The 17,558-nt window shown below is 30.3% G+C and overlaps 3 protein-coding genes across 3 annotated transcripts; 2 read left to right on the top strand and 1 right to left on the bottom strand.

Moving 5' to 3' along the window:
* The first annotated feature begins 476 nt into the window (after positions 1-476).
* LOC108478121 (organic cation/carnitine transporter 1-like) lies at positions 477-5,204 on the top strand. The gene is made up of 3 exons (XM_017780544.2): positions 477-968; positions 2,364-2,870; positions 4,243-5,204. Exons 1-3 carry the CDS (start codon positions 497-499, stop codon positions 4,932-4,934), a joined length of 1,671 nt encoding a protein of 556 aa, XP_017636033.1. The 5' UTR covers positions 477-496; the 3' UTR covers positions 4,935-5,204.
* A 3,264-nt stretch (positions 5,205-8,468) lies between these two features.
* Positions 8,469-11,338, top strand: LOC108478122 (organic cation/carnitine transporter 1-like). The gene is made up of 3 exons (XM_017780545.2): positions 8,469-9,008; positions 9,856-10,362; positions 10,600-11,338. The coding sequence occupies exons 1-3, from the start codon at positions 8,510-8,512 to the stop codon at positions 11,265-11,267; spliced, it is 1,674 nt and encodes a 557-aa protein (XP_017636034.2). The 5' UTR covers positions 8,469-8,509; the 3' UTR covers positions 11,268-11,338.
* Positions 11,339-12,388: 1,050 nt separating this feature from the next.
* Positions 12,389-17,321, bottom strand: LOC108478123 (uncharacterized). Its single transcript, XM_017780546.2, has 7 exons — positions 16,396-17,321; positions 14,791-14,829; positions 14,596-14,666; positions 13,980-14,044; positions 13,268-13,357; positions 13,096-13,188; positions 12,389-13,011 (listed from the first exon to the last, which is right to left on the bottom strand). Exons 1-7 carry the CDS (start codon positions 16,812-16,814, stop codon positions 12,613-12,615), a joined length of 1,176 nt encoding a protein of 391 aa, XP_017636035.1. The 5' UTR covers positions 16,815-17,321; the 3' UTR covers positions 12,389-12,612.
* Positions 17,322-17,558: the final 237 nt, after the last annotated feature.

The raw sequence follows: 17,558 nt of genomic DNA, 5'->3' as shown, positions 1-17,558 counted from the left end.
TTCACCATCACACGTCATCATTAAATTAAAAATAATGTGGGACTTGTAAATAACTAATAATTTTATTTAAACATAATTAAACATTAATTGTAACTATTATAAATAAATATTAATAACTCTTGGATTTAGGGTTTCATATCTCGAGTTTTGAGCATTTATTTATAATTAATTATTATTTAATTATGTTTAAATAAAGTTATTAGTATTTAAAGTTATTAATATTTATTTATAAGTCCTCCACTATTTTTATTTATTTTATTTAATAAATTATTATATTATTATTCATCGATGATACATGGCGGATAGTATATCAAACTTCTTGTTAGGTACCTAATTTGTTTTTAACTAATATTTCTCATTTAATGGTACATTAAAACACCATAAATGATGATCTTACTATTCATTCCCTCTCTCTTGTGGCATTGATTTCAATAATGTCATATATTAAGAGACGAGAAACACATTTCCAAAAGCCATGCAATATCCAACACAAAGGATGGTGGACATGGAGATAAAAAAAGAAGAGGAAACAAAAGAGATTGATGATACAGCAACAGCGGCAGTTGCAGAAGAGAAGATGAAGCTGAGTGTGGATGAGGTTATAGAAAAGTACGTGGGATCCTTTGGGTTATCCCAGCTGCTGCAAGTGGTGTTAGTGTCATTTTCATGGGTGTTTGATTCTCAAAACACCTTGGTCACCATCTTTACTGATGCTCAGCCATCTGGTTGGAGATGTAAAACCAGTGCTATTAATGCATCATTATCCTCGTCTTGGTGCATGAACGACACTGCTGGTGGCGGTGGCAACGAAGGGCAATTGTCCGGTCATGTTTGTGGATTGGCAGCCGGTAGTTGGGAGTGGATCGGAGGGAATAGCGCCACCACTATTGCGGAGTGGGATCTTATATGCCACCGCAAGTTTCTTGCTGCTATTCCCACTTCACTCTTCTTCATTGGTTCAATTCTTGGTAATCAACTTTTCCATCCATTAAAAAAAAAACATTCAACCAATCAATTTTTTTAACCTAATTCAACTGATTGAATCTCTTCTCCCAAATCAATATCTTAATATTTTCAATTCAACCGGTCAATTCGATCGAATTCTAAAAACAATAATTTTAACTCTTACTATAAAAAAAAAATATTATATATAAAGTTGAAATATATTTAAAATAGGTGAATCAAATTATAAATATGTATTTATTGAACACATTGTTTTGTTGGTACAAATGTGTTGTATAATATGATCCAAACATTTTATAAAGATTGAATGTAGTTAAGGTTGGGGGCCTTGGCCCACAAAACTTTGAAAAAATTTAGAAAACTTCAATTAGGCCCCATAGTTTTTAGCAATTCTCGTTAGACGTCTCAAAAATTTTAAAAAATCTTATTAAGCCCTGTAAAATTTTGGAAAGTTTTAATTAAAACCTCAATTTTAAATAAATTTTAATTAGGCTCTCAAAACTTAGAGTTGGCATTTAACACCTAAGCTAATGGTTAGTTTGATAGAAAAACCTATAAGAACAAAGTGAAAAATTTTGGGTTACAGGATTGAGATAATAATATAAATTACTGAAGGGTTTAAATTGAATTATAAATTTGAAAAGAGGGCTAAAATGCAGTTTTATCATAAGGACTAAGTGATCGAGATAACATTCCATCTTTGATACTTGATTGAGAAGATACTAAATGTTTTAAAGATTAATTTAAATTTTGAGGAAGTCTAATATAATTAACCCACTTATTTTATATGAATTTGTATAACAAAAAGTTTAAATATCCAATTTGCGATGACCCATCACTAGAAGTTGTTATATCTTTAGTTAATGACCTTCTTAGAAACTTGTGATGCAAGGAAGGAAAATCGAGAAAAATGAGATATAGATCTTAAGCGTGATTTTCTATTTTTAAGGTTTTAATTTTGTTCCTAAAATATAACATATTTTAAAATAACAAAACAAAATAATGAAAATAGCATTATTGAGTTTTATATATAGACAGATTATGTTTTTTATCAAAGAAAGTGTCATATATAACTTATAGCTCAAGTTACGTTTTCCGTAACATAGCAATTTCTTTTAAAAATTATATTTTTTAATACTGAATCTTTTTGAAAGTTATGTTTATTTGAATAAATTTGTTCAGATGTAAATGAAAATAATAATAATTATTATAATTATTTTAAAAATAAGAAAATAATAATATATAAAAATTATTTGCACCATCGAAATTTGACCTTACAAGCAGATAAGTCGACCCAACTTATCTACTTAAGTTATAAAGAATTGTCTATCTAAATTCTTTATATTTTATATTTGTTATTTATTAACATTGCAAACTATTAACCTCCATTTGCATTATAGGTTGCACTTTTTATGGTCGCCTTGCAGACGCGTGGTTAGGTAGAAAGAAAACATTGTTGCTGGCATGTATCTTAACCACCATCACCACTTTCTTCACCTCCCTTTCACCAAATGTTTGGATATATTCATTTCTCCGGTTCGCAAATGGCTTTGCCCGTTCTGGAAATGGGATATGTTCCATCGTCCTCTCGATGGAAGTGGTTGGCAATAAATGGCGAGGCCAAGTTGGACAATACGGTTTCTTTTTCTACACGGCAGGGTTATTGTCTCTCCCTTTCATTGCATATCCTATTAGAACCCATTGGAGGTATTTATATTGGATCATATCCCTTCCCCCTCTTGTATATATGTTTTTGTTAGTCCCTTTGGTAGTAGAATCACCACGTTGGCTACTTGTTCGAGGGAGAAACAAAGAAGCTCTTGAGGTGTTAAGAAAACTTGCCAGATGGAATAGGAAGAAATTGCCTGACAATATAGACCTCATCATTCCATCTCAAGCAACAACAGGTTCTAATACATTTAATTAGTATTGTTAATTTTTTTTAGAATTAAGACTAAATTGACATAATGTAGAGTTAAAGTTGTTATTATATCAATTTTAAAAATTGATATAAAGTCTAATGACTAAAAAAGAAAAAATTTTGAATAGTTGGGTGATAAAAAAGAAAGGAATAATGACTTATTTGGCCCTCCAATTTTACAAAAAAAAAAATCATTTTAGCCCTCCATTTAATTTTCACCTCTTTTAGCCTTTGAATTTGTGTTGTTTATCAAATCACTCCAAAATGGATGAAAAAGTTAACATCTGTTAACATTGTTGATTTAGCATACACATGGATTGCCACGTCAACAATTAATTATTTTTTAATATTTATAAAATAAAAAATTTATTAACATTATTTAAAAAGTATAACAATATTAGAAAGTGTTTTTAAAATATTAAAAAATTTAATTAATTGTTGATGTAGCATACACGTCAGCAAAGTTAATAGAAGTTAACTTTTCCATTTTAGGGTGATTTGACAAATAATGCAAGTTCAAGAGATAAGAGATGAAGGAGACGAAAAATTAAATAGAGGGTTAAAATGATATTTTTGTAAAGTTGAAGGGTCAAATAAGTCATTATGCCAAAAAAATACTGATAGTTAAGTAACCACCCATGTAGTTTACCCTAAACCTTTTTATATACAAAAAAATAAAAAAAAACACTCAAGAAACTAAGGGTTAAGATAACTTAGTCATTCTCGGTTCACTCTTCATCAATTTTATAAGATTCTAAGTTGAAGATTAAATTGGTGATAAAAAAAAAGTCGAATAATTAAGTAATAACTTTTCATAGTTGAGTGGCTAAAAATAAAATTTATTAAAAGTTGGGTAATTACCAATGTAGTTTATCCAAAAGTTTAAAATAAAGAATATAAAAAACATATACTTTATATAAAAAACAATTAAAATAGAAAAATAGGTAAAAGTACCATAAAGATCCTTGTAATTAGAAGAGAAATTGCATTTTACTCTTTTACTAAAAAATAAGTAAATTAGTTCTTGTACATTAGATGAAATAGCAAATTAGTCCTTTATATTAAAATTTTTATCTATTTCTATTATTAAAAAATTGACATGGTTGACAAAATAACCAAACAGTTACATCTAGCATGTTATATGTACCTCATTCTAAAATATCGTGGTCAGTTTTTAACCGTAGAAATAGATGGAATTTTTAATAAAAATTACTAATTTGTATATTTTTTAAATAAAAATGACAAAATATAAATCCGAATCTTAATACAAGGGACTCCATGATATTTTTACCCAAAAAAAAAATACAAAATAGAGCGAAGGGTTAGCTGTATTTAAGCTAACAATTTAACTTTTACAGGGAGTGAAGGTGACAAAAATACAATAGGTGATGAAAACGAAAACATATGGACAACAAGATGGGCTGCTAAGAGAATGATTATAGTAATGTTATTCGGCTTTGGGGTTGGCTTCGTCTATTTCGGAATCCAATTGAACACCGAGAATCTCAACTTCAATCTCTACTTAACAGTTATAATCAATGCTTTAATGGAGATCCCCGCCATTGTCATCGGCGGCATACTATTGAGCTTCACCAATCGACGTTTACTTTCATCATTATCAGCCATTTCAGCCGGTGTTTTGTGTATCCTTTGCATCATTTTCACCACTGCATCGTCGAAAAACACTAGTAGTAGCAATTGGCCTCAATTGACGATCGAAGCTATTGGTTTTATGGCTAGTTCTATCACGTTCGACGTGTTGAACATTTACTGCGTCGAGCTTTTTCCTACCAATGCAAGGAACTTTGCGGTGTCGATGTCCCGTGCATCGTTGATGTTGGGGGCTTCTTTGTCACCTTTATTGGTCGCGGTCGGCCGTCTTAGTCCGTCGCTTTCATTTATTGTGTTTGGGGCTTTTTCTATTGTAAGTGGAACGTTAAGTGTATGGTTGCCGGAGACAAGGAATGCTCCTCTTTATGAAACCTTAAAGCAACAAGAAGAAGAAGAAGAAGAGAAACATCGCCGTTTAAGACAGCCCACCATGGTCTAGTTTTAGAGCATAGAACTATGCTAACAATAAAAAATTAACCGACCTTGAAGGAACATCCTTTCTGTAATATAATTATAATAAAATAAAAATACCCCACCAGAGTCCGACCGGGGGTTGGACCCAGCATAATAAAAGGAAGTTCTAAACCCCAAAGTGGGAGACTACTCCTTGAGCCTCCAGTTTTCTCTGAAATGGGGATCCATTTTCTCCCATTTTGGGACCTCTCCATTTTGTTTGTTTATTTAAAATTATATATGTTTGTTGGGTAAACTTAGAATTTTTTTTTTGAGGGGTTTGAAGTAAATTATAAGTGTTCGGGGATAAAATAAAATTTTATCATTATTCTAATTGGTGTTCTTACCATTTCTAAAAGTACTTTAAAATAATTCGACAATTTCTTTTTAGTGGACATAACATTATTCACGAACAATGTTATTAATAAAATAAACATACAAACAATAATAATATTATTAATTTTAAAATCAAACACGAGTTTTAAGCCAACTTTAGATGATTTATTAATAAAGGCTAATGCAATAATGCCCTGCGATTTTGAGTGCGCATAGGCAAATCTAGAGGCCGAACAAAGCCTTTTATCATAAAAAAATAGAAAATTTGTCTTTTAACATCTTATAAATAATAAAAGTAGAAATTAATATAAAGTAAAATTGTATTTTTATCTCTTAAAAATAAAATAATAATAAAAAGATTAATTTAATCCCTATCATTTTTAATAGTGAGCAACTAATCATGATGTTACTGTCAATTGTACATAATTTTATAAGTATAATAACAAATTAAGCGATCAAAATTTACATATTTTATATATTTGATTCTAATTTAAAAAATGCACAAATGTTATAGGTTAAAATATTAAATCAAGATTAAGTTGATAAAATATGTAAATATTACAAGTTAAACTCATTAAATCAAGACCAAATTTATGTAAAAAAATCTATTAATAATATTTTATTAATAAAATAATCTTTAATAAATGAAATTATATTCATAAATTCTATTAAAGATGGGATATAATCTCACTTTATTATTTGTTGTGTCCCATGAAATTTGTGTGAGTAATTGGGTTTTAAAATTAAAATCCATTGATCATGTCTTTATAGTATGAATGAAGAAGTCATAAGCTATATTCTAAATCTCATATTAAGGTTTCTTTTGTAAGAAATTATCATTAAATTATTATTTTATCTAAATTTATTTAAAAAGTACATGACATTAGTAAGGGTTTGCCATATGTCACACTTTTTTATTAATTGATATCAGTTTGGTTAGAGACTGTAATTGAGTAAAATTGAGCACAAATAATAGAAATATGAAGATTGATTTCGACTCGAAATTTAAAACTCAATATTTGATCTAATATTAATTTTTAAGTTCGAGCTTAATTGAAAACATAATCAAACTACTTAAGCTCAAATAAATTTACTTATCAATTTTCATATTTGATTTTAAACTTTTTTTATACTTAAACTCTTTGTAACTTATAAGGATAAAAACATGTAGTGTGACAAAAAGAAGTGCGGATGCTATTCAGTTGCACGCCTTGCCACCAAAAATTTTCTATTGTATTCCTCAGCCACTGAATATTTTCTTCTTTTGCTGATGGATGCTTCATTATCATATCGTTGATTTCTACAATAATTTATTGATGAGCAATATTAATAAGAAATATATTATTAAAAATAGGGTAAATTTTATTATGCATTTAATTTTATTTTTGTACTTTAATTTGATCCATTTTAATGTTGTATTTTTAAAATTTAAAATTTTAGTCTTCATCAAACGATAATTATTAATTTCATTAAATTTAATTATTTTTAAAAATAAATGCGACAAATATATTATCATATGTGTAATGTCATATTAACTTTTTTTTTATTTTCTTACTAAAAATCAAGTTAATGGATTAAACTATTATTCTTTACATAAAAACTTAAAATGATTCAATTAAAAATACGGATTACATATATAATTGTATGCATAATACATGACTAAATTTAACAAAACGTACTTAACTACTACAATTTTGATCAAAACTAAAATTGATGTCTTTAAAAATACAAAATTAAAATTAAACAAACTAAAATATAATTTATCCTAAAAATAATAAATTGGGGTATCTTTCGAATGCAATTTAGTGGCACATGATGTGTAAATAAGTTATGAAACGAGGAGTCCAGCTTTTAAACATGATCCCACCGCCAGCTACTCTTGTTCCCCACCCTTTCACTCACTATGCAAAGTGCGTGAAATATTATATATGACTTTGTTGTCCTTAATATGGAAAAAAATTACACATATGTTTAGCCGGATCAAATTCTTGTGGAGTTTAAGTAAAAAATTAATACATAAGTAATGATATAATATTATTTTAATTCATCGTAGGAACATTAAATTAGAATGATTTAAACGTTTGTATTTAATTATTTTTACGGAGGGCAAAGGAACGATAAGGTTTGTTGAAGAAGATGATAATTTGAAACTCACGTTATGTAAGTGTTTGACATAAATATTAACCACAACACAAGAAAGTAATAGTAAGCTAAATACTAACCTGATTGTTTTTCTTTTCTTTTTTTTTTATACAATATTGGAAATAGAAGAAGGGTTTCATATGATTTGAATCCATGTTAAGAGCTTTAATCATAGCTCTATATAATTCAATACAATTGTTTTGACACCCTAAACATGACAACTAGAACTACTTTGGTACTTGGTACTTTTCTTTTTTCTACTTTGATTCTTGAACTTGGCAACTCATTTTGATCTCTGAATTTGGATTTTGTTAATATTTAATGATGTGACCAATGTTACAGGAATAAGACCGGATTGGATGGACAGATAATTGATCGATATAATACTCCAAACAAAGGGGTAGAATCGATTGACTCAGAATTTTTTTGAAATTTGTAAAAATTGAAAACTGGGGCAAAAATATATACATGAATAGGCTAAGCCGATTTTTTTAACTATTTAATTATTGTTGGTTTGGCAATTGAATCAGTCGAATTAGTTGAATTGGGAACTAGTGATCTGACCTATTCAACCACCAATCTGGTTACTAAAACACTAAATCTAACTCTAAGATTGTATCACAACATCCCTTGAAAATTTATATAAAATTTTAGATTTCAAGTGATGATGTGGCACAATTTTAGAGTCTCACATCATCAAATTTTTATATTTTTTAAATTCAAAGATTAAAGTGGATCTAGTTGTCAAGTTCAAATACCAAAGTAGACCCAAAAAAGATATAAGTACTAATGTAAAACTAATTGTCAAGTTCAAGGGCAAAAAATAATTATTCCTTTCTTAATTTACCTAGCTTCCTTTATTATTATGAATATAATTTTCTTAAATTACCTAACTTCCTCTATTATTATGAATAGAACTTTTTAAATTACCTAACTTCCTTTGTTGTTATGAATAGAATTTGGCTTTTTCAAGTAATTTTACACAATTAGTGGTACATATGATGACACCATTCATTTCCCATCTCTACCTTTAATAATTAAAAAAAAAAACCAAAGTCATGCATATCAATAATATCATATATTATGGGGCAACCAACACATTATCAAAGCCATCCCAACACAAAATCCACATTAAGGGGTGCCATGGATAACGAAGAAGAGACAACAGCAGAGGTTCCCCATGAAGAAAAAATGGAGCTCAATGTGGATGAGATTATAGAAAGGTATGTGGGATCCTTTGGGTTACCCCAGCTGTTGCAAGTGGTGTTAGTGTCATTTGCATGGGTATTTGATTCTCAAAACACCTTGGTCACCATCTTTACTGATGCTCAGCCATCTGGTTGGAGATGCAAAACCAGTGCTGATCCATCATTATCCTCATCTTGGTGCATGAACAACACTGCTAGTGGTGGTGGTGGCAACAAAGGGCAATCGGTCGGTCATGTTTGTGGATTGGCAGCCGGTAGTTGGGAGTGGATCGGAGGGAATAGCGCCACCACTATTGGGGAGTGGGATCTTATCTGCCATCGCAAGTTTCTTGCTGCTATTCCCACTTCACTCTTCTTCATTGGTTCAATTTTCGGTAATCAGCTATCACTGTCACTCTTCCCCTCCATGCTATAGCCTTCAATTATGGTGCGTGGATGAAATTATAAATATGTGTTTATCGAATATATAGAGAATTTACAAATTATGATAATACAATTTAAGAGTTATTTCTTTTTTTTTTCTTTAGCCTGTTAAAGCCAATTTATCTATATAATTTTATATTTTTTTAGACCCCTCAAATTCTTTCGAAAATTTGAATTGGGCCTTTCAAAAATTTTATAAATTCTTATTAAACCCCCAAAAGTTTTAACAAAATTTAATTACTCATAATTTTTTTTGTAAATTTTCATTAAGCCCTCTAAAAATTTAGAAATTTTAATTAAAACCCTCAATTTTTTTTTTATAAATTTAATTAAGCTCCCATAAATTAACGGTAAAATCCTCTACGTGCTCTATTTCATATTTGGGTTGGTATTCAACACCCAAGCTAATGGTTAGGTTGAAATATAGACCAGCAAGAACGAAGCAAAGAGTTTTATATTAGGGATTGAGATAAAATTATAAAATTTTGGAGGGACAAATATAATAATTTTGGGTTAAGTGGGCTTAAATTGAATTATAAATTTAAATAGGGGAGTTAAAATGCAATTTTCCAATTTGAATGGTGGGGGCCAAGGGGTTACCTCTTGATGCCACCCTTGATATTTGATTGGCACTATCTAGTTATTTTCTTAGCCATACTAATTTTTTAATAAAAAATGTCAATTTACTCTCTAATGTAATGAAATGAACTAATTTATTTATTTTTTAAATAAATGTGATAAAATACAATACTCCTAATACATAACCTCCATGTTACTTTGTTTCCACTTTCATTATAGGTTGTGCTTTCTACGGCCGCCTCGCCGACGCATGGCTAGGTAGAAAGAAAACACTTCTGTTGGCATGCATCTTAACCTCCACCACCACTTTCCTCACTTCTTTTTCACCAAATATTTGGGTGTATTCCTTTCTTCGATTTGCAAATGGCTTTGCTCGTTCTGGAAATGGGATATGTTGCCTTGTTCTTTCAACGGAGGTCGTTGGCCGTAAATGGCGAGGCCAAGTTGGCCAATATGGTTTCTTTTTCTTCACAGCGGGTTTCTTGTCTCTCCCTTTCATTGCATATCCTGCTAGAACCCAATGGAGGTATTTGTACAGGATCATATCCCTTCCCCCTCTGGTCTATACTCTTTTTTTAGTCCCTTTGGTATCGGAATCTCCCCGTTGGCTCCTTGTTAGAGGGAAAAACAAAGAAGCTCTTGAGGTGTTACAAAAATTTGCAGGATGGAACAGGAAGAAATTGCCTAATAATATAGAGCTCATAATTCCATCTCAAGCGACAACAGGTGCTAGTATAGTTTATATTCAATTGATTTATTTAATTAGACATTGCTTAGTTAAACGATTAAATTAAGGGGTTGAATTTTGGGTGACAATTATTCTTGGAGTTTAGACTTCTTTTTGTTTAAGTTTGACCCTAAACTTGTAAATGTTCGGGCATTGGAACATTAGTATTTTAATAATTATCCCCTACAGATCCTACCCTCTCCAATTGAAAATTTAAGTCTCAATTATTATTACAGGCACAGGGAATGAAGGTGGCAAAAACGAAAACATATGGACAACAAGATGGGCTGCTAAAAGGATGATAACAATGATGTTATTTGGCTTTGGGGTTGGCTTCGTTTATTACGGAATCCAACTAAACGCCGAGAATCTCAATTTCAATCTCTACTTAACAGTTATAATCAACGCCGCAATGGAAATCCCCGCCGTTTTCATCGGCGGCATACTATTGGGTTTCACCGACCGACGTCTCCTTTCATCTTTATCAGCAATTTCAGCCGGCGTTTCATGTCTCCTTTGCATCATTTTCTCCGCCGCATCCTCCACCACCAGCAGTTGGCCTCAATTAACGATCGAAGCTATTGGTTTCATGGCTGCTTCTATCGCGTTCAACGTGTCGTATATTTACTGTGTTGAGCTTTTTCCGACTAACGTAAGGAACTTTGCGGTGTCGATGTTGCGTCAATCGTTAATGTTGGGGGCTTCTTTGTCGCCTTTATTAGTGGTGGTCGGCCGCCTCAGCCCGTCGCTTTCGTTCGCCGTGTTTGGGGCTCTTGCCATCGTGAGTGGAACCTTAAGTGTGTGGTTGCCTGAGACTAAAAATGCTCCGCTTTATGAGACGTTAAAGCAACAAGAAGAAGAAGAAGTGAAACGTCGTCGTTTAATTCAGAACACTGTGGTATAATTTTACTTAATTTATCTAAAATATTTTTAACTTACTAGATAAACTTATCAATAAATAAACCGTATGAAAAATTGAAAGTTTGAATTTATTTATTAAATATGTTAGAAAAAATAATTTAAAAAATTAAAAATTAATAGTAAAAAACTCAAAAATATAATTATGATCATTTTGACTAAAATATAAAAACATTAATAATCAAATTTATTAAATACAAAGATTTTAAGGAATTGATTATTTTTGCAGAAGAAACTATCTTTATGCGCACTAATTATGATTTTAGTAATCTATTAAGCTGAAATGGATAATTTTGTTGTGAAAGTGACGTCTTAGGTGGGACTTTGGAAGGGTAGAAAGGGAATTTAAGTTTCAACTCTTGAGATAATATTAGGGTAAATTCAGCTCAAGATCATTAAATTACTGTTAATTTTACATTTTAGTATTTAACTTCAAAAAGTTATAATATGAACATTAAACTATTTGAAAGTTTTTATTTATCTTCTACAGTTTAAATTTTTTTCATGAAACAACTTTAAACGTTATGAATTTGTGAACCAATATTTAAACAACTTTCTTCTTCTATCTCTAACACTAACACTATTAGATTGACTTGGATATAATATATGTTATTCTACTCACCAATGGATATTGATCCATCATATCGATTGTCAAATTATTACTTAGAGCTCGCTAGCTAGACACTTTTAAAAAAAAAACTTAACAACCAAATGATTTAAATAAAACTTTTAAATAGTTCAATGATCATTTTATAACTTTTTGAAATTAAGTAACATAAACGTAAATTTACTAATAATTTAATGATCTCGCATTTAGTTTACCAATAATATTATTAGGATAATCACAAACATATATAAAAGATACTTTGAAATTTGAATCCACCAAAACAAAAGTAATGTTGTAATTTTTAAATATCTTTAAGGATTCATTCATGTAAATTTAGACTTAATTAAAATAAACATATGATGAATTTATCTTAAATAAATTTTAATATGGTATAAAAACTAAAACCATAATTAGATATAATTTAGGGTGTAATAACAGAATTTGACCAGTTCCCTACTAATGTAGGATGGGATTAATGAATGAATGAATGAAAATTCTACTGTAGAAAAAAAAGGCTACCACATATTTCCATATATACCGCGGTAACACCGTAACAGAGACCACCATTACAAGCAAAGCTTCATGAGCCAGGATGGTACCAATCTAGTCTATGAACAAATACCATAAAATGCTATCAAAGAGGGATCAATCCCTAAAATTCACAACATTTTATCAAAAAACAAAACTGTGTGTTTTCAACATTGAAGTGGTGAGTTTTTCTTTTTTAAGCTCTAACATTTAGCCATTGAATTATGTCATCCATTATAGCTTCTCGTTCTGGTTCGAAGAGGAGATCATGTAAGAGGCCTTCGTATAATTTGATCGTTTTGTCGGTTGAGGCCTCGTCGTATAGTTTTTGTGAAGCTTTAGGATCGGTTACGGTATCATCCATGCCGTGGAGAACAAGGAAAGGGACTTTCAATCTTTTCATATTGTGCTGCAAGTAAGATGTGATTCTAAGGATTTCGTAGCCGGTTCTTACCCGAAGGGGTCCGGTGTATACCAATGGATCAGAATATTTAGCCACTAGTGCCTCCGGGTCCCTAGAAACCGGGTTCCCCCTTCTGTTTGCAACATGGACTTGGAATCTTGGTAATAGAAATGAGATGATCGGGGCAAGTACCTGCCGTTAAAATGGCATGTCATACTATTTATGTTCTTCAATATCTCGAACAAGAAAAGGTGATATAACCGAGTAGGTTCTTACCACGAAGATCGGATGAGATGGCTGGACACCAACAGCTGGGGAAGTTAGTATAATGCCTGCTACTCGATTTTCGACCTCGGGATCGAGTGATGCCTACAATGTGAAAAGTGAGTTTAGATCCAACAAACTGAGTGATTTTCTCAGCATGCTTGAGTAAACAAAAAGGATTTACTTTTAGGACAACTGCACCACCCGTAGAATGACCAAAACAGAAACACGGAAGCCCTGGGTTTTCAACGAAAACCCTTTCAAGGAACATTTTCTGCAACGAGTCAGGAACATAGATGAAATGATTTAATTTGGTTCAATATTTACTTCGAGTAAACTAGGTAAGAAGGCCCTTTTGATCTCTCTCAATTTCAATATTGAACAAATTGGTCTTTCTAAAAAAATAAGATCAATTTAATCTCTATCCTTTTCAAAAATGAGCAACTAAGGACAATTAATCACAATATTAATGTCAATTGTACATAATTTTTATATGTATAATAATAAATTTAGCCATCAAAATTTACATATTTTGTCAATGTAGTCCTAATTTAACAAAATGCGCAAATGTTGTAGGTTAAAATTTATTAAACCAAGACTAATTTGACAAAATATGTAAATGTTACAAGTTAAACTCATTAAATCAGGACCAAATTGACAGAATATGTAAACATCAAAAGTTAATTTTGTTGTTATATCAATCAAAACCGTGTACAATTCATGAAAAATATTAAAGTCGTGATTAATTGTCCTTAGTTACTCACTTTTGAAGTTAACAAAAATTAAATTACTCTAAATTTTTTTTAAGAGAAACCAATTTACTCATTATCTAAATTGAAAGAGAACAAAAAGATATTTTACAAATAAACTTTTGTAGCTAAACATTAAAAACATACCATGTCATTAACAGCATAATCAAGAGAATGAACATATCCATGTAGTCCATCACTTCCACCATGTCCTACATGAATAGTAAGAACAGATAAACTTAGCGGCAAACAAGCATGAAAACTGTTATATGCCATATAGCATGCCGCAAGATGCTTCAATATCTAAAAACGATGAGATATATAAAACAGGAAGTTGTTTTAAAGCTTTTTTGGCACCATCCCAATGGAAATACTCAAACCCCTTCAGCATCCAAAATATACATGCTTTGTCGAAGGTGCCTTCTACACTATCAACAACAATAAAATAAAATTGAAATATCATGAAAATCTCTATACTAAAAGGAGTTGAATTGTATTTTATTTTATTTACTCAAAAAATAAGTAAATTAGTTTTTGAAAGCTAAATTAAAGAGTAAATTGATCCTTTGAGTTAAAATTTTTATTATTTGTATTGTATAAAATTGATGTGGCTGATAGAGTAATTAAAATGATAATATACGGCATGTTTAACATACACAAACCGATTTTTAATATAATAAAAAGAAATTACTTTCGGAGCAAGCAATATGTTATTTATTATTATTATTATTATTATTATTATGCATATTATGCTTAAACTTACCAATCCAATCCATTCCGTAGACCTTGAATCCATTAGTATTAAGTCGCTTTGCGAAATCGTTGTATCTATCGCTGTCGTGCGAGTGAAAGGGGGACATAAAAGGCAAACATTTTAACCAGAAGACACACGCACACGGAGAAAAAAAAAACTACGGAATCAATTACTTTAAAACGGCATTAAATCCTAAAAACAGACCTGTGTTCATTCAAGCCATGCATAAGAAAAACTACTCCCCTGGGAAAACACACAAAAACAACATCAATATCGAAAGGAATAAAATGAAAGTTCCTATAATATAGACATCTCCCGATTACTTTAACCTATAAAATTAATTTTCCCACCTTAAATATTTCTAAAGCATAACATCAAAAAAGAAGCAAAGATGTTAAATTTATTTTGATAAATTCTTAACATAATTATAATTACGATTACGATCAATTATTATATCAATACATCATCAAGTATGAGTAACGGAATCGACTAGTGGTGAGACTTGAACATGAGATTTTAAATATTGCAACAATACTATTTTAATATTTATACAATTATAACAAAGAAAATTCTCTGTCTCATTATGAAAAGATTAAAATATGTTGTAAATCTTTATATTCTTTATAAATTTAAATTTAAATTTTAATATTTAAATTTTTATTTTTATTTTAGGAATTTAGTTACTTTACTTTTCAAATATTAAATTCAATTCAAATTGATAACGCTGTTTAAATTATTTTTTTAAATTCAATTTCATTACATTGGTTATTTTTTAGTTACCTTGCTATCAAGTAAGATTTTTTTTTTTTTAAATGTCACACTAGAGGTGTGCATGGGCTGGGTTACTCGGCCTAACTTGAAGGCCCGTTCAAAATGTGGGAGGATTTAGGCAAAAATATAAGCTCAAAAAATGGGTTTGGGCAAAAAAATAAGGCTCGTTTAAAAAACGGGTCGAGCCTCGGGTAAGGTATTTTTGACCCCGGGCCCGGCTAATTCACTACATGACAAAAAAATCTTTTTTAAATATTATTTTGTTATTGTTTTCTCCTTATTTTGCTACTATTTTACTTCTATGTTGCTACTATTTTGTTGTTATTGTTTGGATATTGTATAAAACTTATTTTATTGTTAAATTTTTTATTATTTTAAAGACATTTGTTAATTTTATTATTACTTTAGAAACATTTGCTTGTTAAGTTGCATCTATTTTATTATTATTTAAGTATACATATTTTTAAAATTTATTTTCAATTTGTTGAGAAATATTTATTTGATGTTTTTAATATTTTTGATTGTTTATATATTTTTAAAATTATATAAAATAATATAAAATTAATATGGGTGGGCTTGTCAGCTTGGGTTTTAACATTTTTATTCGGGTCGGGCTTGGGCAAAATTTTAGGCCCAATTTTTAGCGAGCCTGGACCTAGCAAACGGGCCTAAATTTTTAGTTGGATCCGGCCCGACCCGGCCCATGCACACCTCACAACACCAACAAATTATTAATTTTAACAATTAAATATAAATTTTAAAATCTGAAAAAGTAAAAGACTAAATTTGTACAAATAAAAATATAAAAGTTAAATTTTAAATTTATAAAAATACAATCACTACGTGAGATTTTAACCTTCTCAAAATTCCCATTTCTAAACTAATTTTAAGACATAATAAAATTTGAAATACTCTATTATTAAATATATTAATTTAATCTTTATATTATTAAAAGAATTAAATAATAATAGAGACAAAGGGAAAAATAATAACCATGATTGGTTTTTAAAAATGGGAAAATTTTTATCTGCAACTGACCTGATTTTGACGGAAATGGGAGTCCAAATCTGAATGAATAACGTGTCACCTCTTGCACTAGAAACCAACGAAAACTCCCTCATACTAACGCCGTCATCGTCCTGAACCACCCTCCGTATCGCCAGCGATCTCCTCGCTGCCGCCTCTAGGTCCACTGCAAAAGCCGTGCTTCTCCGCGGCACCACCGCGGCCGGAACCCTAAACTTAGTAGTCCCCACAGACCCTTTCTTCCTGCCCTCGTGTTTCTCATCCTTTCCCGCTTCTGATTTCAACGCGGAGGTCCGTTTCCGTCTCCGGGTCGGCAACAGGAGAAGCAAAACGACGGCGTTCAACACCACCAACAAGCTCCTCAACGATCGTAACGAGAAGAGCGCGTTGATGAGATCACTTACGCCAGACGTCAACGGCTCCACCGCCATTGTTTTCAGCAGTGGATTAGAAAATTTCAAAATCCACGAAATTCAGCAATGGTTTCAAAAATTTTGGAAAAAGAATACTTAAATTAATAAAAAAACGTTTTGAAATTTAGATTCTGTTGGTTATAATTACAATCACTCTAGTTGATGAACAAAGATCATCAACCGAGAGAAACCAAATCAAAACGAAAAAAAAAAAACAGAAATAAAAATATCGTTAAAACGCTAATTTGTCTTCAGATATTCCAAATAATTACTCTCTTATGGCCAATATGACTGTTGAGAATTGAAAATTTAAGCTTTTACCAATTTTAGAGCCAACCCAAAATTCATATCATAATCCATAAAAAGTAAAAACCTTTCATTTTCTGGGAAAATATATATATATACACATCTGTTTACGGGTAATGTGGGATTGAATTTCATTTTAGATGACGTTTATGTGGACGAATTTATGGCAGAGAAAATAGAAGTAAAAGTTCAAATTTAGCTTGCCTATTTGTTTAAAAATAGGTTAAAATCTATTCTTTGCTTGTTTAGAATAAGTGGCGGATATTTGCACTAATTTTTTTAGTTTCTAATTAAAATTTGTAGTTTAATAAGATTTTTTTAAAAGATATAAAAATATGTGATTAATGATAATTTCGAAAATATTTAAAAAAAGGTATAATAACAAATTTCCAAAAATTAGGGTTAAATTAAAATTTTCAACAAATTTCAAGGGAAAATAAAATATTTCAAAAATTT

The sequence above is a fragment of the Gossypium arboreum genome, chromosome 12 (assembly GCF_025698485.1).
Source record: "Gossypium arboreum isolate Shixiya-1 chromosome 12, ASM2569848v2, whole genome shotgun sequence".
NCBI lineage: Eukaryota > Viridiplantae > Streptophyta > Magnoliopsida > Malvales > Malvaceae > Gossypium > Gossypium arboreum.
The sequence above is the reverse complement of the archived record's forward strand: the minus strand, read 5'-3'. Positions and strand labels throughout refer to the sequence as shown.

Bases quoted from the DNA above. Each gene is read 5' to 3' on its own strand.
- LOC108478121 (XM_017780544.2), top strand. From the start codon at position 497: ATGGTGGACATGGAGATAAAAAAAGAAGAGGAAACAAAAGAGATTGAT. The intron at 969-2,363 runs GTAATCAACTTT...TTTGCATTATAG, and splicing joins CTTCATTGGTTCAATTCTTG to GTTGCACTTTTTATGGTCGC. The intron at 2,871-4,242 runs GTTCTAATACAT...TAACTTTTACAG, and splicing joins TCCATCTCAAGCAACAACAG to GGAGTGAAGGTGACAAAAAT.
- LOC108478122 (XM_017780545.2), top strand. From the start codon at position 8,510: ATGGGGCAACCAACACATTATCAAAGCCATCCCAACACAAAATCCACA. The intron at 9,009-9,855 runs GTAATCAGCTAT...CTTTCATTATAG, and splicing joins CTTCATTGGTTCAATTTTCG to GTTGTGCTTTCTACGGCCGC. The intron at 10,363-10,599 runs GTGCTAGTATAG...TTATTATTACAG, and splicing joins TCCATCTCAAGCGACAACAG to GCACAGGGAATGAAGGTGGC.
- LOC108478123 (XM_017780546.2), bottom strand. From the start codon at position 16,814: ATGGCGGTGGAGCCGTTGACGTCTGGCGTAAGTGATCTCATCAACGCG. The intron at 13,358-13,979 runs GTATGTTTTTAA...GACTCGTTGCAG, and splicing joins ATTATGCTGTTAATGACATG to AAAATGTTCCTTGAAAGGGT. The intron at 13,012-13,095 runs GTAAGAACCTAC...TTTTAACGGCAG, and splicing joins CATCTCATCCGATCTTCGTG to GTACTTGCCCCGATCATCTC.